The sequence below is a fragment of the Chlamydotis macqueenii genome, chromosome 4 (assembly GCF_036417535.1).
Source record: "Chlamydotis macqueenii isolate bChlMac1 chromosome 4, bChlMac1.mat, whole genome shotgun sequence".
Taxonomy (NCBI): Eukaryota; Metazoa; Chordata; class Aves; order Otidiformes; family Otididae; genus Chlamydotis; species Chlamydotis macqueenii.
In genome coordinates, this window is record NC_141559.1 from 14105591 (window position 1) to 14130218 (window position 24628).

The 24628-nt window shown below is 36.8% G+C and overlaps 1 protein-coding gene across 2 annotated transcripts in view; it reads right to left on the reverse strand.

Annotated features, from left to right (window-relative positions):
• Positions 1 to 24628, reverse strand: part of INPP4B (inositol polyphosphate-4-phosphatase type II B) — a 339134-nt gene that overhangs the window by 14828 nt on the left and 299678 nt on the right. For both annotated transcript variants that reach the window (XM_086746361.1, XM_086746363.1), the window contains 2 exons: positions 22882 to 22994; positions 18106 to 18260 (listed from right to left, as the gene is read on the reverse strand). In XM_086746361.1, the coding sequence (XP_086602487.1) occupies positions 18106 to 18260; positions 22882 to 22994 (268 nt within the window). The remainder of the gene's footprint in view (positions 1 to 18105; positions 18261 to 22881; positions 22995 to 24628) is intronic.

A 24628-nucleotide genomic window follows, 5' to 3' on the forward strand; every position in this document is an offset into this window, starting at 1 on the left:
GAACAGGGCTTTGAGCAGCCTGGTCCACTGGAAGGTGTTGCTGCCCAGGGGATTGGAACTGGATGATCTTTAAGGTCCGTTCCAAGCCAAACCATTCTATGATTCTATAGACTAAAGATTCTACAAGGAGTGTATTTACCTTCTGCATCCCTAAGCCTTTGCCAGCAGCAAGGAGTAAACTACTAAATTACACCACAGGGGCAAATATATTCTCCAGTGTAATAACGCTACATTTTCCTCACTGTTACAAAGAAGTAAAGCACATGGTCTGGCTTAGTGCAGTCATAGTAATTCACAGTTGGCCAAAGATGAAAGATGCAGCGCTCAGGATATGCTCCATGAACTACGTTCAGGACTCCCTGAACAGAAGAGTTCACTACACTGGCAGTATCACTTAATGATGAGGTAAGTCACGGACAGATAAAAGAAAAAAAAAAAAAAAAAAAGCCAATTTACTTCTTGACCAGGATTGAACTATCAGATACATACTACTATTTTTTAAATTTTTTTTTTTTTTTCCTGTATTACGGACTGTATTCTCTCACACACACAATCAGCAGTGAGGAAACCCTCATCAGAGCTATAAATACAATGCCTTGTGAAATGCACCTTGCAAAAAGCTACAGAAATCTGCCAATTCCTTCAACTTTAGAGTCTCTAGGATAGATACTTGTAAAGAATTAATGTCCCCAAGTACATTTGCAACAAGTTGCACGTGGAAGTGCAAAGCAGTAGAGCAGCGGTGCTTTCCACTTATGGTGGCAACTGCCATCACTTACAAGTAAGCAGAATGTGTGCTATTTTAAAAATGCTTATAATTGGGGAAAAGAAGGTGTTTTACTATGAAAATTCCAAAATATGTAACATGAAATTGGAAACAACCGAGATTTTGTGGAAAACTGAATCCACCTATAATCTATAATTATTTTCTTCTGAAGAAGCAGCAATTCAGTAGCAATGTTTGACTATTTCCTTCCTTTCTTCCCCAGGATGGGACACAGAAGGTAGCAGAAGGATATAAATCTTCCCTCACCGAGATGGTGGAGAGTTCTCCCTGTCTACACTGCATTTTTATACTCTATTATGTACGTTGGTTATTTTGCATGCCGGAAGGAAAATGGTTTAAGAAACAATTCAGTAAGACATCATCTGATGGTGCTCCCACTTTAGATAAACATTGCACCAATTTTCCTGAAAAACTCTGTTTTTTGAAATAACTTCAGTGACCCTAGAAAACAACACTGAATGGGATTGTGCTGGGGGCAATTTCGGCACTCCCATTTTACCCTCTCTTTATAAGAATGCAGCTCTCAACCAAGTCAAGTCTGAGACACATTCATCCTGGCATTGCTCATGTTTCTGGTCATGTTTTTCTTTAATCACTAAGAAAAAGAGTAACACTTATTCACATGCTTAAACTGTTTGGCTTGAGTAACTGTGAGCTAGAGGCCAGGTGGTCAAACAGAAAAGTCTACAGTGCAGCCAAAAAGCACACAAGTTGTTAATTAGAAACACTTCATCCTCCCCAAATGCCCATTACAATGGCAAGCCTTAAGGAATTCTACTTCTCTTTTAATTTCTAATAAATGCTAATGCCCTTCAATTATCTTTTAACATATCCCACATTAACCTCACTGGGAATAATACTGCCTTTCTGGGCCCAGTGAGACGTGTCAGCGTTCGCAGTCCTCTCCAGCACTTGCCCATGGCCAGTGAACTATGGAAAAGTGCAGCCACCCACTCCAGTCTGAGCAGGCTGCTGGTCTCCTCGTCTTCCAGTTAATACTGCGTTTCTGTGGCTGTTGGACAGCACTTACAGGCCTCTCGTAACGAAACCATTTCCCTTTTTAGCACACTTTTACTGCACTGGTAAGAACACAGCAGAGACCAAGACTTTTATACTGCTGAAATTATTTTCTGTCATGAACATAAATATATGTAAAGGTATGAAATGTTCTTTTTTAAAAGATCTCAACCATTCTCACAGCTTTACTCTCAATTAACCTTTACTGAAAACTCACATCATCTCACTGGAGCCCAGCCAACACACGGAAAAGATGCTGGAATCACGCTTGTCTCATTTTATTAGTATTTAATTCTGTGTTAGTTAAAAATAAATTCTGTAATGTGCTATTAATACACTGCTACTGACAGCTTAAATAAGATCAATAAAACACAAAAGCTGCAATTAAACAACAAAAGTAATTTTAAAAAATTATCACTGCCAAGCTCCAGGCGTCTCTTGTTGTCTCACTGATATACGCAGGGGGCAGGGCTGGCGCGTGCGCTGTTTACGTAGCACTAGGTTAATCATAGCCTTCCTACTCTCTTACAACACGATTAAAGCCAACGAGCAGCGGAAATGCTCTAAGCTACTTTTGTTCAGTTTTGGTCTTTGCATGAATTCTTAAGGATGGCCGATAGGATATTCAAGCAAATCTAAAGGCACGTGAGCGCGGGCCAGCAACTGCACTTGTCGGATGAGTATGTACATCAGTGCAGACAGAATATTTGGGGCATGAAATAATAAATGACATTTTTGCAGGTACGGTACATCGTAACGAAATACATGCAGAACACTGTTGAAAATTTAAACCATGAGATCCATCCTAAGCTGGAATTACTCACAGCTAATAGAAATTTCAGTGGAAAAATGTCGGTTTTACATTGGCTCAATAATGTTCTGCTGACTTCAGAATAATTAACAACTGAAGAAGTAACAGACAACATGAGGGCAAGGAAAGAGTTATCTACCGAACATTTACTTCTCTAAAGAGGAGTGACTTTGTTTAGAAAGCTTCCTTTTCCTCCTGTTCATTCAAATGACTAGCTGCACATTTTTACTAAGGAATATTAGCTTTCAAAAAAATTCTTTTTCAAAAATAAATACATCAAATCACAATGGTAGAAAAATTAGAGCAATATTTACTGAAACACTGAAAAAGGTTTTGAAAAAACAACTTCTACACATCTATACGTAAAAATGGCTGAATATTTGCAGTATTCACAGTGTTCCCAAAATTATGTAAGCTACAGTAACTTTGTGCCCAGAAGAGCTATCAAATTTAAAAGCTTATCTATAAAAATATATATAAACAGTCATTTAGGATTATGGCACTTTAAGTACATTGCTTAATGGACACTGCTCTCTATATGAACAAGGAAACTAACAGAAGCGGACTTTTACCCCCAAAATATCAATGCATGCAGTAGTTACTTTATCATACAAACTAAGCAGATAAACAAAGGGTGCAGCCCAAATACTGTATTGGTTGAAGTTTTAGCAGCAATTTAACAGTGCACTTTTAGCTTCTTTTACTTGCCCTTTTTTTTTTTTTTTTTGAAATAACTTCTGGCTTCCCTGACCCCACAATAATAAACTGGTGTCTAGTGACAAATTTATGTTTAAAACACAACAGGTAGTGTGCTGATGCCAGCAAGATCTCCCCCATGCTAAGTTTTCCCCTCCTACCTATATTTTCCCTTCAGCTGTTTACCAGGGTAACTACAAAACACACTTCCAAGATCTGACCCAAACCCTTGGAAAGGCAACAAGCCGTATGCTCCCTAACCCAGAGTGGCGAGTGTCTAGGTGCCAAATTTAACAGCCCAGGCTTCCCATGTGTCTACAGAACATCCACAGGGTGATTCAGAGCCCCTAAATCACGGAGTTAACCATCCTCCAAGGTGTGCAGGGAACATGAATTCTTAACCTAAACATTCATACAATACATATCTAAAGTTTTATGATAGAAACAGCTTGATTATGAGCGTTGCACTGAATTCAATGAGCTTTGGGAAAAGAATCTCCAATGGTTAATTGTCCAATGTTTTTTTTCCCCGCTATCTTTACAGAGCTTTATGATCTTCAACCCATAGTTGCACTACCACTGCATCACTTATAAAATGAACCACACGGCCTCGGATTTTCTTTCCGGCACCATAAATACAGTTGAACATGATGGCTAACAACATAAACGTTCAAGCTCACTTGACTACAGACTATTTTTAAAGGACAGTCTTGATTTTTCTCTGTAATGTGAATAAAAGGAGAAAAAAAAAAAAAGATTTATGAGCAAGCAATTGTCTGTTTTGGGCTATGTTTCAATGTAGTACAGAACATTAAGCTTTGCAACAAGATTAAATGTCTTTTTATGTCTCTTTTGGCATTTCATACCCAATGGAGTATGGATAGCAAGTTTAAAGTTTTTATTTTTGCCATAAAAGCTCATTTGACTTCTTCCTCTTCCTTGTAATATGTATTTCATTTAATAAACTTTATAATTAAGAAACCCTACTAAAACCACTTCTCTATTCAAGGATTACAATTCGGAGAGGTTAATTTAGATCCATTAGTTTTAACATCTGTGCTTTAAGTTGCCGATAGCTTCAAAAGTAGCTATTGAGGTAATACATTGCTTCATTTACAAAGGAAATTGGATGCTTAATGCATTTTGTAATGCAGTAATAACAAAGCGCTAGTATTTGCATAAAGCAGCCCACCATAATAACAGGTGTTGGTCTTGTCTGGGAAAAGGTCTTTTGACTTCTGCTAGCCCAGTGTGGGCTCGTTATTCCATCTGGTTATATATTATCATAGAGATCAGTAAAGCCCACACTACAGAAAGCCACATTTGAAAAGGTTTGTTACCTTATCTGTGCCATTTCCTAGATTTATCACATCATGATAGTCACAGTCATTATCTTTTCTTCTTTTAGATATGTATTTAGGTTGATCTGATTCAAACCTGAGAGCTGAATTCCAAATGTTCTTACTGTATTAACTGTAACAGCAAGCAAAGCAGAAAATGCCAGTTTTTAAATCTACTAAAGAGACAAACACTCTCAGATCAGAACCACATCTGGAAAATACCTGTACCATGTCTGAGCGCTTGTATAAGCATGCAGGAGATCATCAAAACCATGAGTTCAAGTTCATTACCACTTCATTTCAAGTTTTACCTCGGAATTATACTTAAACGAGTTTTATCCCTATCGCGCTGCATGGAGGAAGATTCTTCATGGCAGGAAGAATTAGTGCCTTTGGGACTGAAAATAGAATTGGATAAACCTCTGTCACTAAATAATTTTTAAAAATTCAGCTAAGACTACAAATACCTTTCTAGACTACTGTGCTATGTGTTTGCTCAGCACCCTCTTACCAGTGAATATTTGTTGTCTGAAAGTGAGAAAAAGTGTTTGATTTCAAAAACGCTCGTACACTCAAGTTTCATTGTCCTCCCTGAAACACCAAGAACAATAGCTCTATCACACCATATGAAGTGATCAAATTTTCCCAGCACTTCTACTTCAGTAAAATCTACATCTACAAATAAGTATCTTCACCTGAAGGTAGTAAAGCTACGGGGCAAGACAGAACATGAAGATCTCAAGTCTTTTAACTAAATTTTAATTGCTAGTCAAAGCATGCAAAACAATCAGAAACCACTGTGATACACAAATACTCTAAAAACTGTTTCTTGTGTTGTAAAAATATTTGCAAAGTTTGTAAGTAATTTTAAAAATTGAATTTCATTAAGTCACATAATAAAATAGCAACATGTGACGAAATGCATCAATTTGTTTTGTATGTTTTCTTTTACTATAATGGTTTCAAAGTAGAGGGAGGTAGATTCAAACATAATATAAGGAAAAAATTTTTTACACTGAGGGTGGTGGAACACTGGCACAGGTTGCCCAGAGAGGTGGTGGGTGCCCCATCCCTGGAAACATTCAAGTCCAGGTTGGATGGGGCTCTGAGCAACCTGATCTGGTTGGAGATGTTCCTGCTCCTTGCAGGGGGGTTGGACTAGATGGCCTTTAAAGGTCCCTTCCCACTGTTCTATGATTCTATAATTATGTGTGTGTGCACATTATGCGCTGTACCATACAGACCAACATACTTAGTGGGCAAAACTTTGTTGTGTGCAATGTTGCCTTGTCAAGGCACCACCAAAAGGTGATTTAAATCCTCTTTAGCCAAAAAAAAAATATTTTACTGACTTTTAATCTACCACAATAAAATTATACAAATTACAGCCAGACAGACAATAACCTTGGTCACAAAAAATACTCTAATACTTTTGTAGAGCAAAGTAAGCATGAAGCATAAGGCCATATCCACTCTAAGGGCTTCATGAAAAAACATAATTTTCCCTTCAAGAAAGAGTGGAAGGAAGTAAGTTGCAATGAAAACACAAGAAAGTATCTTACAGAATGCAGTAAGACAGGTTAATGGGGGCAAAACCAAACCTACAAAGGTAAAATGATTACCTCTCTCCTTGGTGGCACCTCTTGGGCCACTTCCACTGCACAAGTGGGAAAATAACCAGCATCATAGCAGTCTTACGCATACTAGCTCACTTGAACAATGACTTCAAGTAGCATTTTCATGTGGCAAATGATGTTAATCTGTATAACAGAAACGTCAAACTACATCTAAAGCAATTGTCTACAAATTTGCTGATAATACCACTGTAGCAGTGAATTTTTACAGAGAAAGGGGATATAGGGAGCAATCTTCTCCCCCAGGCAGCAACACAGTAAGAAAGAAAGAGAGGACTTTATTCAGTATGACGTTGAGGGAGAACTATCCACCAGGACTCGGGCAACAGACACGCCAGTTCAGCAACGGCCAGGAGGGAAAGAGGCTAAAACTGTGCAGCCAGCACTGCTGCATGCGGGATGTCAGCATGAACCCAAGTAGCAAAAAGGAGTAGGAAAAGAGAATTACTAATGTGCAGAATAGTCAATGTCAGTAAGGCAATGAACCTTACAAAGCATTGCTATTGCACATTCAAGTACAGCAACACAACTTTTAAATAGAAGAAACCAGATACTGAGAACAATCTCTGTTTAAGAAGTAGATACAAATTTAATTTCCAACAAAGGAAAGGACTGTGCGGCCATGAGTAAGTGATTTGACAACTCTGTACCATCTTTCTCCCATTGAAAAGTGAAAAAGATACAAATGCATTTCTTTATGTCACCCTCAGCTTATCAATTATAAGCTTTTTGAGTCAAGAACATTTGACATTAAGAAGTGTTTGCACATCTGCTCAAATCTCAGCTCTTGACCTACTTCCAATACATTCAACTAGCAAATATTAAATGAAAGGCATTTAGTACATATGCAGCTTACCGCATTAGCAATTGCTACATGGGTGAGAAAATGGAGAATAAAACACAAATAAGAAGTGATAAAGTATTAGAAAGTTTCACATTTTCTTCAGGAAACAAACTCACGTTACATCTTTTTTTTTTTTAAGACCTTAAATGAGAGAGAAGACATCTTAGAAATATCTCGCAATATAAACTAGTAGCAACAGATAAGTAGGATAGAGCATAGAGCATATTCTAAGTGCACACTGATGACAATAAAAGGTGAAAGAGCAAACTCAGAACATGTCAAAGACAGTTTAAAAACTCATTAATAAATACTCTAACCAGTTCCAACTAATGTTGTCAAAGCATGCACTTCCAGAATTCCAGAATCAATTAATGGACCTTTGTGAATGAGATATTATTGTCTTTTAAAGGCACTGTGATGCTACTTTGATCATTTCAAAACCAGCCAACAATGCCTTTGACAGAGTGCCCGTTTAGCCATTTTTATTAGCTTTCCTGAGGCATTCAATGTAACAGCCATTTTATTGACTGAAATAAACTTAGGACAGAGATCATTGCGGTCTTAGTTAAACTAAGTGAGCAAAAAAAAAAAAACCAAAACACGCAAACAAAACCCCAAACCAAACAAAAACCAAACCAAATCAGACTAAAGGTATTGATTTTTATTTTCTGTCTGAAATATATTATGAAAAACATTCCACAATCTACTCCCATCTTCTGCTTATCACACCACCACAAGGCAGTCTGCTGGAAGTTGCTCAGCAAACCTTTTTGTTGCTGATTACTTTGTATTCTGTAGATGCTCCACTGTCAACAGTTATGAATTAATTATAAACTTATTTAAATAAAGAAATCAACAACTTTGGAGCAGTGAGGAGTCATTTCTGCAAAATGCACATAAAACCAACATTATTTTGACAGGAATGATACATTTTCATCAGACTTGCCAGTTTACCCAAGACACAATCTGCTTAGCAGATGATCGTAGAGCAAGTGCTTTCTTATAAATATGTGACTATGTGATCAGATTGCTCCTTAATCCTTTGATTTTTTTTTTTTAGAAATCTAAACAAGTTCTTCACATCTGACAATGCTGACTGTTGACCTTGCTGTGGCTATCAAGAAAATACTTTTTTAAAGCAAGGTGCAGCTCATTGATCTACTGCTCATAGTAATTAGCTGCTGTCTTTTTAGTCTGCCTTTCTATAGAAGCAGAGGTTACATCTTAGTGCTTGGTTTGAGGGGAAGGAAGATGCATCTGTATATTCTCGCAGCCTTTGGGCACATTGAGTGAATTCAGCTAAATTCAAGCGAGGGATAAGAAACCTCAAAGATTATTATGTTGTCACCAGTGTAAGGAAATACACAGTCAAGCTGCAGGGAGACACTGTCAAAGGGGAACCCTGTACCATGAAATTGAAGCTGCTTATACGTCAGGAAACCTGCATGATGAATGAGAATAGAAAGAGAAGGAGATTTCTTATAAATGCCCAACTGTGGAAAAATTTCAGTTGGGCCTCAAACAATCATTCCCCAAGAAAGCCTCTCAGCCATGAGAGGATACAGAAAACTTCTAACCACCCTAAAAACAAACCTGACCTTATACTCCTTCACTGAGCTAATTATGTCAGTATGGTAAGCTTTAGTCCTGTCAGCTACATTATTTATATTAAAATTACAGATGTTCGGAATATTTCAAGAGTTACCAAATTACTGCCCAAAAGTGCTATTTTCTCCTTTAAAGAATAAAAAAAGAGAAAGGCTACAAACAACTGATAAAAAAAAAAAGAACAACAAATACTCCTAATACCACAATGCTATGAAATCTATCACACAAAGGTAAGTGAAGCTTCTGAGTACCACAGGCAGAGGTATCTCCTGCCTCATTAACACGTAATCTAACTAGGGTTAGGGTCACACACCCAAAATATTTCATCCCATGACAGAAGTTACAGGGAACATTGATTCTCTTCCCACCCTCTAACCTCCTTGGTCTACAGGACTTTAACCTTGGCTAAGTCTTGCCTGGAATCCCAGGACCCTGCACAGGTAGAGCTGCCCTGCTCTGGCAGCTTTCTGGGGAGTCAGGAGCATCTCCAACGGAGGAGATAACCCACGTGCTATTCCCACTGCTGGAAGACAATACACATGCGGCAACATTCAGGTTGGGGAGAGGAGATAAGCTGGCAGGGTACAAAAACAGTACTGCAGATGCACAACCAAATCAGTGCCCAGTGATTTTGGCATCAAGTATGTTTAGAGTCACAATACAACTACAGCACCACTAAGTCCCAGGGTTGCAGAAACCACTTTACTGTTATAACAGTAAGAGTCAGCTGTGGAGTGAGTTGGCTGTGCATTTTGGGAGGACTCCAACCTTTCCTTTCCATTAGTTTCCTTATGTTCTTCCTGCCCATACAGATTATAGCAGAGGGTTAGGCTATTAAGAGTGCAAGTTCCCCAAATTATATCCCAAAATTATCTCTGAATGACTGAGAGAACAGGATAGCAATAAAATTTTGCTGGCTCCGTTACTGGGTGTAGTTCCAGCCAGCTACAGATAACATGGAAGTAGGAAATGTAGTAAGTACATAATAGTCCAAATGGAAACTCCTTTTGTTGCTCCAGTGCAAACAGCTGCCAGGACTTGTACTGCAAGGAAACACTGAGAAACTTGTTGTCGCTAGGTACGCCAGTGAAGTCTGCCAGTGATTGCTGTAATGATGAGGACAGATTTACAAAATGTCACTCACCAAATCAGAGCTGCCACAGAAAGCATCATCTTTCTCCTGAAGAAATGCAGAATCTTCTATTACAAAACAACCCTTCTGGAATAGCAGTTAGTTGCTACTCTTTTGCTGTGTCCTGTCCAACTTCTCCACAGTCTGTATCTGGTTAGGGCCGCAGGAAGGAAGTTATGAGCTCTCCCTGCCCATGTTATATTATTCTGAAAAGAATATAGTCTTAGAGGCATGTAAGTTCTTGAAGAGACTGTATCCGTGATAATTTTAACCAGCTATTATATGCTATTATTACCTGCCAATTTTAATTTCCTGCTCCTTTCTTATTTAAATTTTAGACTTAGCAGTGTTGCTTTTCCTGAGAGATTTACCTGTACATGGTCAAAGCCGCAGTAATTCAGCTGTGACACATGGAGTTTTAGTAGATCATAAATATGCATACAGAACTTCTCCCACACACTCACTCAGAAAATCTTAGTAAAAGTGAAATATAATAGGAAGAAACCAAGCATTACTCACTCTGGTGAGTATAATATATCTAGTTTCTGATTTCAGTAAGATCTAGTCTTTCATGGAAGTTCTAAATATGCAATAGCATAAGCCCTAAAGCACCAAATGAATGAGGCAATTAATGAAGTCTTCCATGGATGACTAGAAGAATCTAAAAAGAGAACAGTAAACAGTATTTTCAGATAATCTGACTGCTTGGCATACTATGGCAGGTGAAGTCCAGGAAAACTATGGTCCTGTTATCCATGTATGACAAAAGCAACAGCAACACTTCACATCAGAAGAGCTTTTTTAGGAGTGCAAATAGTGTAAGCACTTTCCTTTTCCTTTTTTTAATTAATCAAGATGCATTAAATTCACTGCTGCACTACTAAAGCTCCAAGCACAGACTGCAGTACTAAATGGGAAAGCAAATTTCTTGGATAAGGTTTTTTCGTTTGGCTCATTTTGAAAACTAAGTGATCATAGTGTGTACCTGCTAATTAATTACACACCTTTCTCACTGCCTGTACAGAATAATTAAAATATTCACTGCGAGAGAAGGCATAGTTCAATTCCCTATACTCTCATTTGGGTTAAGATATGGCAAATACTAACATGTGCTAGTTAACAGATCATTTGCCCTGTTGATATCTCAGTGAGAAATAAAAAGTACAAATCAGAGCAGAAGAAGCCAGAGTAGGGCAAGTTTGTGATCAGAATTCCATTAAATCAGGTTCTTTTTTGGGGAACTGTCCCCTATACATCCCTAAGTCAAAGGGCAAGGACTCCCTTCAGCAAAAAGATCCCAGGGAATCAGAGTTTCTTTCTTGTTGTCACAAAGCTAAAATCCAAACATAGGCAAACATTTTATTTTTCAACGGATAAGGAATTTTTTTTTGTTTTCCTGTAACACACTGCAATTGATATATTAGTATGTTTTACTACTCAGTGGTGAAGATTTACTGTCAAGTTCTGAGTCTTCTTGAAGTACGCAGAAGGGCACTTAGGTAACCAATGAAGGAGAAGCAGGTGCATTTCAAGGACTCACCCACCTAATGATGGTGTCAAAAATTAGAGACAATACAGATTGCTTATGGCACTACCTTCCCCCCACAGACTGACAGGAAAACTAGGCATTTACTTCAGAAATTCTGTTTTACTGCTGAAAAGCTAAGTGTTTCAGTGATGTAGCCTGGGTGACATCTCTAAATGTTCCTTGCAAAGAGTGGCAAAGGTTTAAACTGTTTTCCCTCCAACACTCCCTCCCCAGTGATTAGCCCAAGAATATTATTTCAGATTCCAAAAGAAAGGCAACTAAGGAAACTAAGGTAACACAATGCTTTCCAAAAAGATTCTGCTTTCAATTTTTAGTTCATTTTGAATGGATAAAATTCAAACTTACAATGTCATTTAAAGAAGAAAAGAATACAGTGCCTTTTTTTTGTTTTCTTTGTGAGGATTACTACTATCTCCATACTGAAGAGCAGGATTTTATATTTGGCAGCAAGTTAATAAAGGTATGAGAGCTGTAACTATTTTAAGAGCCTGCTCCTGCAAGAATCTCAAATCATGTCTTCCTAAGAAAGACTTGTTAAAATTCAGCAGGCACAAGCTTTGAGGATTCAATCTATGCTGAACGTCTGCCACGTCAAGGGGTTAGACAAGATTCTTCCTTGCTGTTCTTCTCCCTGGCAGATGATGACCACTGCAATAAGAAGCAAAAGCAACAAGGCAGAGGAACTGTCTCTGCTGTTCTCTCTGTACTGTTACTGAGGCCAGTGCCCAAGCTCTGAAGAAGAAAGACAAAGGCAGCGACATGCATTGCAGAGGAGGAAGGAGCAACCAGAGGGAAATACTTGAGCAATAGTCTGGTGAAAAAGAGGAAGATGATAAAGTTCTCACGAGAGAGTTCTCAGGACTCTGACTGGGGTGTTGATCAGAAAGAAGACCAAAATCAGACTTTGGGAATAAGGTACAGGAGAAATGAAACTTCTGTAGTCAGCTAGAGAACATTCCCCTGCAAAACATGGACTTGAACATCGGACCCCAGTGAAACAGACAAAATGTGAGAGACTAAAAACTGCCAATTTTACTTACTTAATTTGCCCATCTAGAAGCCTGGAGCTCAACAATGACCTTCCTGAGCTGACATGATGCAAATAAAGTGTGTTTGGGTTTCCTTTCTTTTATTTCCTTGATTTTTTTTTTAAGTCTTGAAAACCGGAGATTGCTTTAAAAACAATTTATAAAGACCAATTTTGTGAAACTGACTACTTGTATTAGAAAATCCTAGATTTAACACAGCCTTTTCAAGCTACTGTTTGATACTTTGTCTGCAATGGTTGTCTGCAATTCTCCTTCCTTCCAGAAGGATGCTCAGAAATAGACCTTTATTCTGAAATAGTCCATCAAGGTGCCAAATTGCATTGCTTCTTATTACATCTTGTGACCATCTTTCTCAATTTTGATTTCTTTTCTGGCACACATTGCTGCTATTTTTAAAAGTAGTAATTTAGTTTTAGAAAACAAGATTGATGGTGGTTCAATGCACCAAAATTGGACCTTGTTGTTGCTTAACGCCAAGCCTCTTTCAAAGCATTAGGTAATGTAAATCTTTCCATCTAAAGTCTGTACCTCAAAATATAAATGTTAAGTTTCTAAAGAACCACAGAATGATGGAAAAATCCATGTTGGAAGCTAGACTCCCCCTTTTAAGTTGTGTTTACACTGCACTAATACTCCAGAAAAAAAAGATGGAGAAGGTCAGATGGGCTGGAAAAAGAAAAGGTAAGAGGAGAACATGTGCTTCCTCTTCTGTGTGACTCCTCATGCACTGCATCCATTGCTACAAGCTCACAGGGGCACGGTGAAAGCTGGGAGACAGGAAAAAGACAGAGGAAGATCTGCATGCGGATCCCAGTTTCTCATCCTGTCCCTTTGCTCCTCCTTCCTAGTCCACACAGCAGTCACAACCCTGCGTTGTTTGGTATAGGCCCTTCTACAATCAAGGTCTATCTCAGCCTGGACCTATGGATTCCACCCAGAACATCTGAAAGTCCCTGATTCAAGAGCTATTACAGCTATCCCACCTTGTCAACTCACACATCTTTAAGATTAGCTTTAAGAAAAGATGTCCTCAAGCAACTCTTTAAAATTGAGCTATTTGCTTCATAATTGGGCCATCAAAAGCCCATACCTTGAGGTCTAGACCATTCATTCTTTATATTTGTGCTTCAATCAGATTTATGATAGACAATTTATCTAAAATAATCTGAAATATCCTTGACTGCTGTTGCAGGTAAAAACAGTGTGTCCTACATTGAGTCAAATTTTGTATTCAATGTCTGAAATATCTGACAGGTATTGTGCCCTGCCAGGAAGGATGATAAGGCTGAAAAGCCTGGAGGCTTCACCACAGACAGTGGATTTGTCAATTCTTTGGGTTGTTTTTGCTTTTGAGGCTTTATTGGAAACATGCTCCAAACCCAGGAGATTCTGAGGTTAGTTACTACTCAAGGCCTCCAAAAGGGGCCTTGTCAGTGAAACATTAAAATGAAATAGGTTCAGAAAAGAAAGAAAGAAAGAAAGAAAGAAAACAATCAAATTAGTTTTACAGAACTGATTCATAGTGTGCTGCCTACCAAGGTCCAACCTCCCTCAAGCAGTGGTCAGCTCTAAAGATGAAAAGTAGAATCCTGTGACAGATGCTGCAATGAACTTGCGTAAATCACTTTTGTCTCTCTACTGTCTCTTGGAATACAGTTAATGTGAAATGACAGGAAATAGTCACATATTGGTGAATGGAAAAAATACAAAAAGAATATTGATTATTGCAAAAAGGGATGATTTGAAAGTGGTAGCAACATTATAAATATGATTTTAGTATGATATGAATTGCAAGCACTTGATACAGAGGGCACAATGTATAGATTTTCCTCATTCAGCACTATGCATGTCACTAAGATCAATAGAAGTCACATACATTCACCAAGGAAACTATAATACGTAGAATTATTTATGGAGTAGTTGCTTCATATAGGCATCAATTGCAGCATCATAATGACTAGAGTTATACTCAGAAGACAAAACCATATATTGCATATTGTAACTGACAAAGCTGGAGTTCCTATAATAGTTTCAGCACGTTTTTCATAAGCTAAAGGGACAACTAATGGGAGGACTTTTGCACAGGTTTTGGTTGTTCGGGTTTTTTTTGTTTGTTTGTTTGTTTGGGGTTTTTTTTGAGAAGGAATAAACATCATATAGTTTATCATTACAAGACACTGATTCCACTTACAAACTAAGTAATTAAATAACAGCTACTAGCAGTGTTTTCCAAAACAGCGCTGTGCAATGTACATCAAAGCAGACAAATGGAAACATCTGAAATTGCCTCTGGTTTACTCAAAATTCTAGGGACATCAGAGACGCCGAAAAGCAGCAGCATGCAGAACTGCAGCATCTCCAAACTTCAGGTGGCAAGAAAGGACGAACCCATAAGCACATGCTTCCCTTTTACAACTGCCACCAAAGCTGTGTCAGCACTGCAGGAAAAGAAAAAGCTTTACAGCTACACAGGCATCTTTATAATTTTCATATCTCAAAATTATGGCATTTCCAATAAAGGCTGCTTTTGAATCGCCATTTACTTTTATAACTCACTTTGTTTCACAGTACTGTCTGGCTCCTACTGCTAACTCTTGAAAGAAGTCTTTCAAAGATCAATCCAGTGTGTTTGGATTCTGGATGTTAAAATTGATTTTTTCTTGTCTACTTATTCTTTTGAAAGGTTTAAAAGTGCTTTGTGGCAATCAACATAAAGGGATTTGATTGACAGAGTTTAACCAAGTGATGCAGAGAAGATTCATCAGGAAAAAACTCCTAAAATTATAAATTAAACAGCAAACAGTTTTTCTCTGTCTGCTCTTAAAACAAAATATATTATTTTAGACATTAAAATAATTCTGAAAACTTCTACAAGTAGTCAATGAAAAGCTTAGAAATGCACAGCATAATCTTTCAAATAACACTCAGCAATAGTAATCAAATAAAAAGAAAGGATAAAAGGGCAAGTGTCACAGTGCCAACTAAACAAGTCTGTTGACCGCATTCACACAAACCTCAAGAAAGTAGCTGCCAAACTTCCCTCAAGTGAAATACAGGAGATTTAGCTGAAATGCTATTATATCTCTTCCTGTGGAAATTATAGCTTTTTTTCCCCCCATTCTCTTTTGCCTGGCTGTTCTTTCTTTCCCAGTTTGCTCTCTCAAGTTGCCTTTCTCCGCAATTCACCTTTCTCCATCTGCCTACAAGAAGAGAGCCCAGCTGGAGGGTCCTTGCCACACTACCAGTCTGTGGTGGAGAGGCAGGAAAGCCTGCGTCGTTTCCAGCACTGCTCCGCAGGCACATCCAGCAACAGATGGGCAGCGGGGAGGGAGAAACACTCCCTGATAAATGTCTGCAGCACCAAATACCAAAAAAAGCACCCAGAGAGAGCTCTTGAAATGGTCTAACCAGCTCTCAATGAGAGTACCATGCGGTTAAGTACTATATATCCCCATTTGACATTTCTATTCTTCTGAATTTTTGTGCTTTAATTCACCAGCCCATGAGAAAAAAAAAAAAAATAAAAAAGTGAGTTGGCTGCTAATTTTTTTTTTCAAGCCTCCAGTTGTGTAAAGTGTTACACATATAGAAACTAGTATAGGCAAAAGATCTATTTATTTATTATCCTGATGGTGCAGGTTATTTTTTATGTTACTGTCACTACTTGCAAGGCTGTTGCTTTAAGTTACAGACAATCCTACCATCCAAACCAAAATTATAGCAACTCCTTCAGTTCAAGGTTGTTTCAAATTCATTTTCAGGACATTAGCAGGAGAAAACTTTTCTCTGTTTAAAACTACAGCAAAAACATAGAATTAACATTTTTGTGATGGTGCTTCAACCTCATATGCCCATCTGCTCATTTATTTTTTGTCTGGATTTTCTGGGCTTTTCACCATTCTTTTGTGACTCCAAATTATCGTTATCTGCAAGTATAACTCATGTGTTAATCTTCTCAAGTTTCAGATCAGTTATGTGAGATAAAAGGACTCAAAAAGTCGCTTACATTTTAGTCTACAAAAACCTACTACACTTTTGTACTAACAAGTTAGTTTGTATAAATTAGTTTGTATAAATATCAGAGCATTTTTGTTGGTTGTTTGTTTTTTTTTTTAAATCAGGTTTATATCTGTGAAACTTTTCCAATCTACTAATCAGTGCTATTCTAACATAATAATGATTTTATATAATTAGTTTGCCTGTAGCTGGTAATTTACTGTAGCTTATACATTTTTGTATTTATTGGAGACATAAAAGAAAAAAAAACATTTGAAATGCCAACATAAATGAAATTTAACACAGAAAATTCAAAGATTTTTCATTAATGATAAAACATGTAGTTATGAAAGACTGCACACAAGTCATTCACTCGCTGAAATACTGCAGAGACGAAGGGATTTACGCAAACTAATGGTACATATAAAACAATATGCCTCAATTTAATACATCACTCTACACAAGAACCTTGCAAACCAACTTTACATCTAAGCCATCTCAGCCCTTTGGCTCAGTTACTCTTTGTAAACATTACCTTTTTCCTTACAATATCTATCTCTGCCAAAAGACAGAAGGCCCCCTACACGTGTAAACCTACAGTATTAATCTAGATATTAAATACCTAATCTGCCAAAACTAAATATTAAGGTCAAAAATTATCAATTACAGACTTTAAACAGGATTGTTTACTTAGATATGATCTTTACAAATCCAACACACAAACAATTTGTGTTTCATATAAGTGCAAGATATGATTGCGTTACTTCTTTGCAGGCTGACCAGAATGTTTTCTATTAGTTTTGCAGTGACCTTTGTTATATATTATTTGAATGTTGTGGTAACATTTTTTAAACTCTAATAGAAAATACAATGCAGTGTTCATTAAAGTCAATGATGAAAGTTTCTTTACAGAATATAGCATCTGCATTCATTTTATGATCAAAAGTTGTTTGCTCAATGTTTTTTTTTATTCAAAGATTCAGATGAGAAATCTTTACATATTTTAATTACACATTCCTGATAATATCAGTCTCAATTTCTGCATACTTTAATTTAGAATGAAACTTACTTTTTTTTTTTTTTTTTAAGTACAGTAAATTTTATCAGCTATTAGTGGCAGTCAGCATCAGTCCAAATCTACTTGGGTGTTTCTTTTATTTTTAGTAACATGACCTAATAAGAATCGCCATCTGTAACAAACACTTATTCTCCTTTCACAATATTTGTCTAAATTTTATACAAATGATTTAATGAGTGTGGAAACATTAAAAAAAAAATCTTAAAACAGAAAATAACTTTTTTTTTAGATATAGTCGTAAAATGTTGATAAAATTTCAAGCCTTATGAAAACCTAAGAAATTGTTAAAATAACTGCTTTTACCTTGGTCAAATTCTACAGTCAGTGAAGTGACATTTACAAGGTTTCACATATATATCTCAGAAACTGTTAATTAGTGATAAAAGACACAGTTGCAAAGACCTTGCATGCAAAAGAGACTTACCAGCTGGCATGCTGCTGGTCAGTTCTCTGCTAAATCAGGACTGGGGCCTATCGCGCATTTGCAACCGGCTTTAGACCGTTCTGTACTGTAGCTCCTGGCTTAGCTCAAAATGCAAGGGACATGCAGTAATCTCCACATACCTTCTCATACAATCCAGCGCCCGAATAAAGAAGTCTTTGTGAAGCTGATGCTCGTCCCTCAAGATGGAGCACTGCTCCAGCGTCACTGACATGGATGTCCGGTCTTTGGCACTTTTGCAACAGGTGAAACGGACTCCATTCAGCTTACGGCAAATCTGAAACACAGAGAGACGTCAAAGGATTGCCTTTGTCACACCTTGTGTTCTCTGCACTTTAGGCAGACTGTGAAACTCCCACAATTTTGCAGTCACAGACAATGATTACAGAGAACTACAGTATTTCTCAAGAAGAAAACAGCTATTAAAAGGTAGGAACTCCAGCCTAAATCATATGGCTGCTGACGTGTGTGTCTTTACAGATAAATCAGTTATTAGCGTTGCCTTGGGGATTTTCATGTTCTAAGGATTACGTCCATGCTGGCCTGACACAGTGCCGCAAAAGGTGAAAACATTGTGCTGAAAAGAATTGTAAAATTATCTTTTGTTTCTAAACTTGCAGCATTAACGCTCTACTAAAATAGCACCAAAAGATTATAGCTACTGATCTATTGCCCATTTTGAGTTTGTCCAAACGACACATTGCAAAAGCAGATCTTCAGATCTTTCATTAGCAGGACAAGCCTACAAACAACCTGTCCACTGAGGAAAAAGGAGGCCTTATTGATTTTAGGAGACAGCTGCACGCAATCTTGTACTGCAGTTGCAATCAAGTCTCTGTTCTGCCCACGCCACCACCACCCCCCACAAAGAGAAGCAAGAAACTGAAGGTGGACCCAACAAAAAAAAAAAAACCAAAACAACTCTACTACTCATAGTCCTAAGCATTCTGAGCAAGTCACTAAAATGTCTACACATACTACAGCTTACAAGACATTGCATCCAATTTCCTGAACTTGAAATAAAAATATTTATGTTAGCCTAGACTATAAAAAAGTTGCTTCATTTTTTCCTCACTTTCTGTGACAAACACCCTATTCAATTAAAGCTTAATTGTCTGAACAGCTAATGAACATTGAAAAAAAAAATGAAGAAAAACTTTGACAAATCTTAACTCAGACTCATGAACGTAGAGGAGTAACTCTTCTTGAGGGTATGGATTCAGACACATCTGAATGTAAATTTAGTCCTTATTTTCAACAGGTAAACTGTTCAATGCGTGACACAGAACAATTAAAACTTAACAGAAATGACTGCCATGGAATGGCTACTTTCACTGTACATTTTGAGAAAATTAAAAGCAATAAGGGAAACATGACATATTTTTAAGGATAATTTCTCACCTTAAGAATCAATCTGTGGTTGCACCAGCCCATTAGTTTATACTTAGTATTCAAATAGTATTTTACTAGAAAAACAAAAATTTGAAGGAGAGGTGGTGTACCCAAGTATGGTTCTACCTTTCCCCTGCTGTACCTTGTCCTAAGAAAAGGTAATACCCTCTACTCAGCTTTGCTTGTTCCTGTCCCTGGACAATCAAAGCTATAACAGAATCAAAAAAGGAAATAGTTATGAGAACAGGGCAAGCCAATAAATCCCAGCAGTTTGGCCTCATCCTAAGGAAGTTTTCAGCTTGGCTGTTGAGTGTGCAACATAATCTTCACAATCTCACTTCGGCAAATAAACACTTTTTTATCCATTAATTGCATTCCTGGAAATTCTATTAAAACCAATGGCCCAGACAATATTTAGAGTCTTCAAGGTCTTTGTGATATTGTGGTAAGTGCAACCTCAGAAGTTGAATCCAGGGAATTAATTGAATCTAACTTTGAACCCAAAAAAAGAATAGGCTAGTAAAGGAGAACCTGTGAATGTTTCTTTCCTCCTATAAATGAAAAATTTAAAACTTATATATGTTTAAAAATTTGGGAAGTTGTGATTGGATTTAAATAAAGTGCTATAAGTCAATTTCTTAAAATAAAGTATCAAGCAGGGCTGATAACGCTGTGAAAGAAGCTAACCACTTAACTGAAGAGATTAATTCTCTATACGCTAGTCTCTTTTGAAGTACATGAGTCATTGTGACTATTTCAAGTGAATGAGTCATAAGAAAAAAAAGAGGTAATTATTCTGGATGAGTGATGGCCTCTGACGTGGGGAGGGGAGACTAAATCCCCAATCTGGGCTGACAGCATACATAAAAAGTGCTGGCTAGTAAGAGCCAAGTTTTGAACTGGGAAGCATTCTAGGCATAACAAGCAAATGACCATAACCACAAGCTTATTTTGCAGTGAAGTTCAGTACAAATATCTCAATCACTTTAAAGTGGATTAAATAGAAAACAATCTGTTAACTTAAATAAACAGATTTTAAAAATCCTTAGATTCTGATTAAAGGAGAAATATAGGTTAACCTGATAGGCTGGCCCAAATAAATCATCAGAACGACTTGGTTCACTAACCAGAGGCAGCTGAACAAAGCTAATAATTAAAATGGGCAAACACAATGATCTGATGATCTAGAAATCTAATAAAGGATAATATCAAATATATGGTAATATCACACCAGACTACACAGCTTACAATCAGTGTCCAGTATGAATTTTATCCTCAATTTTGCTCACTTCCTCCCCAATTATATTGAAGATACAGGAGAAGGAGAAATAGACTTAACATTTATTAGAGCTTTAGAAAGTCTCTCTTACAAACACAGATTTAAATGATTAGGATTGTGATTAAGTTTAAGGAGGGGATAATAAAAGCATCTAAAACCATGAACACTAAAACAAGGATAAATCAATTCTTTGATTATTTCTCCTGATATAAGACAGAAGATGAAGGGTGCAGCTTAGGAAAGAAATTTTAGAATAAGAAATGTTTGTGATACCAATTTGCAAAAGTTGACTTAAAATGCAGATGTATTCTCACAGTCCCATTACAACAGAGATTACATGCAAGTACAGATCCATACGTATACCCATGTAGAATCTCATACATCTACTGCAATAACAAAGTTATATCCTTACAGCAGGGAATCATGTCTTTCCAATAAATAAATGTAACATAGTATAACAGTGTGTAGATCAACAGGTCCAGAAATACTCATTCCAGAAGGTTACAGTAAGGTAATGTGAAGAGTGAAAGAAAAATCTGACAGTTTGTATGTCCAAAGAATGCTTTTTACCCATGAAATTATCTTCAGGGAATCGTAAATAGATGGTACAAGACAACTTTCTACATCCAAAGATTAAATAAATTCAGTCATATTCTTTGGAGCTCATTTTTGCACTATCCTGTACTGATTTATTTTTTATACTTTTAAAAGCAATGTTTCATAGTAATTGCAGAACGAGTACTGCAAGAAAAGGTTATATTTTTACTCACAACAGATTTATACCGCAATATCATGTGATAATATTTATTAACCACAAGGCAAAATGTTATTAGCAACATAAAAAATTACAACAGTGTTCTTAGTACAAAGACATAGTTAATATTGCATTGTTCTTGGTGTTAATGAAAAGTAATGGAAAATTTTATTAATATTTTGTATCAATATTTGCCTTGATGGGTACATACATTTGAAAGTTCCCCAAAACACAAGGTCTTGCTTCAATTTCAGTAGATACCAAAGACTCAAGTCCCAGCTTGCATAAATGGGCAGAGACACCAAAGGTACTTTTCTAAACCTGAGACAATCACCTGGTTGAAATTCACATTCCTGAAAAGTTTGAGCTCTTTATAAACACCTGAGTGTTGTTGTGTTGTTTTTTTGGTTTTTATTTGGTTTTTTTTTTGTTTTGTTTTTGGTTTTTTTTACATGTATCTGCAAAACCCATAGATTTGTGAAACAAAAAGGAATTATGTTAATAAAGCAAAGTAAGTATTATCCATTGTTTGATAAACATTTTTCTTTGTGTTCTCCCTGTGTCTGAACATCTGCCCCTTGCATATCTAGCTTATTTTGTGTTGCTATCAGTGCCCTTGGAGTGGCTCTCATGGTGACACTGGCTAAAAATCCCATAAAATGTGGTTGAATAAAAGTTGTAATGATACAATCAAACACTTATTTCTAAAACATAAGTACCTTAATTACACAAAATCAAAAGTTCAGTGCAGCAGTATTAAACAAAAGCCAGAGGAAGTAATCATGTCTTGCATCACACCTCAAGGCTTATGGACACTAAACAATAAAAGGAAGATATTTTGAATAACCAAGTTTTATATTTTCAAAGAATGGAAATGATTTTAAACAAAAAGAAGTTAGATACTGTAGTTGAATACTGTATGGTCTCTCTCATATAAAGTGATATATTTACAGCTATGTGTGATCATTCAAGGAATTGATTCTGCCCATACTGTGCCTAAAACCAGACTCAGTTATAGAGAAAACATGCTGCAAACAAAAAGCAAACCTCTTTTACCCTGTTACACAACTGACTGAGATAAATGAAAAAATCCTGCACCTGGGACAAAACAACCCCAAGCAACAGCCATGGACTGCCTGGCTAGGAGCAGCTCTGCAGGAAAGGGCCTGGAGCGTGTAGGGGACAACAAAGTAGGCAAGACCATCTCTTGCTTTGAATTCTAGCCAGTTCTACCAGTTAAGAAAGTGAGAGAAAAAAAAATATCAGTAATTTAAGTGTAGGAAGAAGAGATATATTCATGCGCAGGATGAGAGACCATCAGAATGGAAATGTTAAAGAGCCATGTCAACGTATCTACCTACTTTAATCACTGAGTTTTCCAATCTTATTCTTAAAATGCATTGCACTTACAATATCAGCAGGTATGTGAAAATTAGTCCATCATGTGAACGTATTTGAAACGGCAGAGCTTACCGTTGCAGCCAGCCACATGATTTCTACATTCTTCCTCTTTTTGGCCTGGATATTTTGGTGGAGATTTTCTAGCAACCCCTTTAAATCATTTTGTTCTTGAAAATGTGGTAGACCTGGAAAAAAAAGCATTATAAGGTTGCTCATTATGATGAGATTGATGACAGAGTTGTGCTGACTAAAGAATGCTCATATTAAAGAACAGGTCTATTATTTACAGCCGTATTTCAGAACAGAGGATAGAAAGCATGAACTAAACATTTAGGGAATAAGCAAATCTTAATTCTTTCTAATTATTGGGTTGTCCTCCCTAAGATTTTCACCATGGAAAACTGAAGTGTCTTCAAGTTTTATATTTTATACGGATGGTGAAAACATTGAAATCTCTGCTGTAGTTCTGTTCATCAACTACTATAGACATTCAATGAAAATAAGTAGAGAAATAACTAAGTGTATTAAAACATGCTTTGATGGGATTTTTTTTTTTATTTTTAAGTCAAAACTAAATACCCATGCCCCTCGTCCTAAATCTAAAAAAAGGCTATTTCTCAGTCCGAAATTAAACAGGACTTTAATTTTGAAATACAAAGTAATTTCACGTTTACTTAAAATTCAAAATTGTACCTACTTGCCCTGGGTATGGCAAATGAGCTGAAGTTTTATTAACAGATGTCTAGAAGGAATTATAGAGTAGGCAATTTCATTTGCTCTTCTCTTTTGTGTGTATATATACGAGGGCTTTGCTCTAATGCTACATTTATCTTAATTAGTTTTGAAAAGAAGTAGAAACAAACAAAATCTGTTTCTGATTCCAGATCATACAATTTGATAATGCAGAGCATATAAAAATACATCACAATCTGCTAGACTATTACACTTATCCTGCATCTGTTTCCTTAAAACACATAGCATACAATGAATACTCTAAAAAACATACTTCCAGATTATGAGAATGTATCACTAGGTAAACACTTTATTGCTTCAAAGCAGTTTTCCTTTGGTTCACAGCAGAAAATGCATTATCTCAGAGAGATGACTTCACTACAGGTAAAGTAAGATTCTCCTAATTTATAATATTGCCAAACGAGCTGCATCCTGACTGGACGTGATCGATTACTTAAATTCCTTATGTCACAAAGCAGGATTAAACTGTCAGATCATCCTCGTAGATTATAAAGGGGAGAAGCCTGGAAGGACAAAACAGACTCATAGACTTTATGTTGAAAATGCACGTACTGCTACATGCATTATGATGCTATGGAAGAAAATCTTTATTTGCTTGCAGGATTTCTAAACCTTGCATGCATCTCTGTTTTTATGTGAGACAATACTTTGCAACAGTGATTTCACTGTGGGTGGGAGGTATTAAACCAGCAACATGGAACATCACTCGCAACATAGGTTTCTCTCATTTTTAGCTTTCAAGCTGTTTAAATTGAGTTCTAAACTATTCTTTTCAATTAATTACGTACTGCTAGCCAACAATCATACATTTTTGTACCCTTACTATCATTAGCTATTTTATAAAAGCAGTACTATTTTGGTGTCTAAGCTAAAATAGGCATTTTTGGCAGGAATCTTCCTGGGAGCACACTGTTATTGTTTTCAGAGTTTCCTAGTATAGACTTAAAGAGATTAAGAAATAGGTGAGTGATGGAGAGCATATTCATCTAAAAGAAGACAGAAAGTCAGTGTTTGGCATATGCAGTTACATGCAGCAGAAGACTTTTAATAATTGGACACAGAGAGA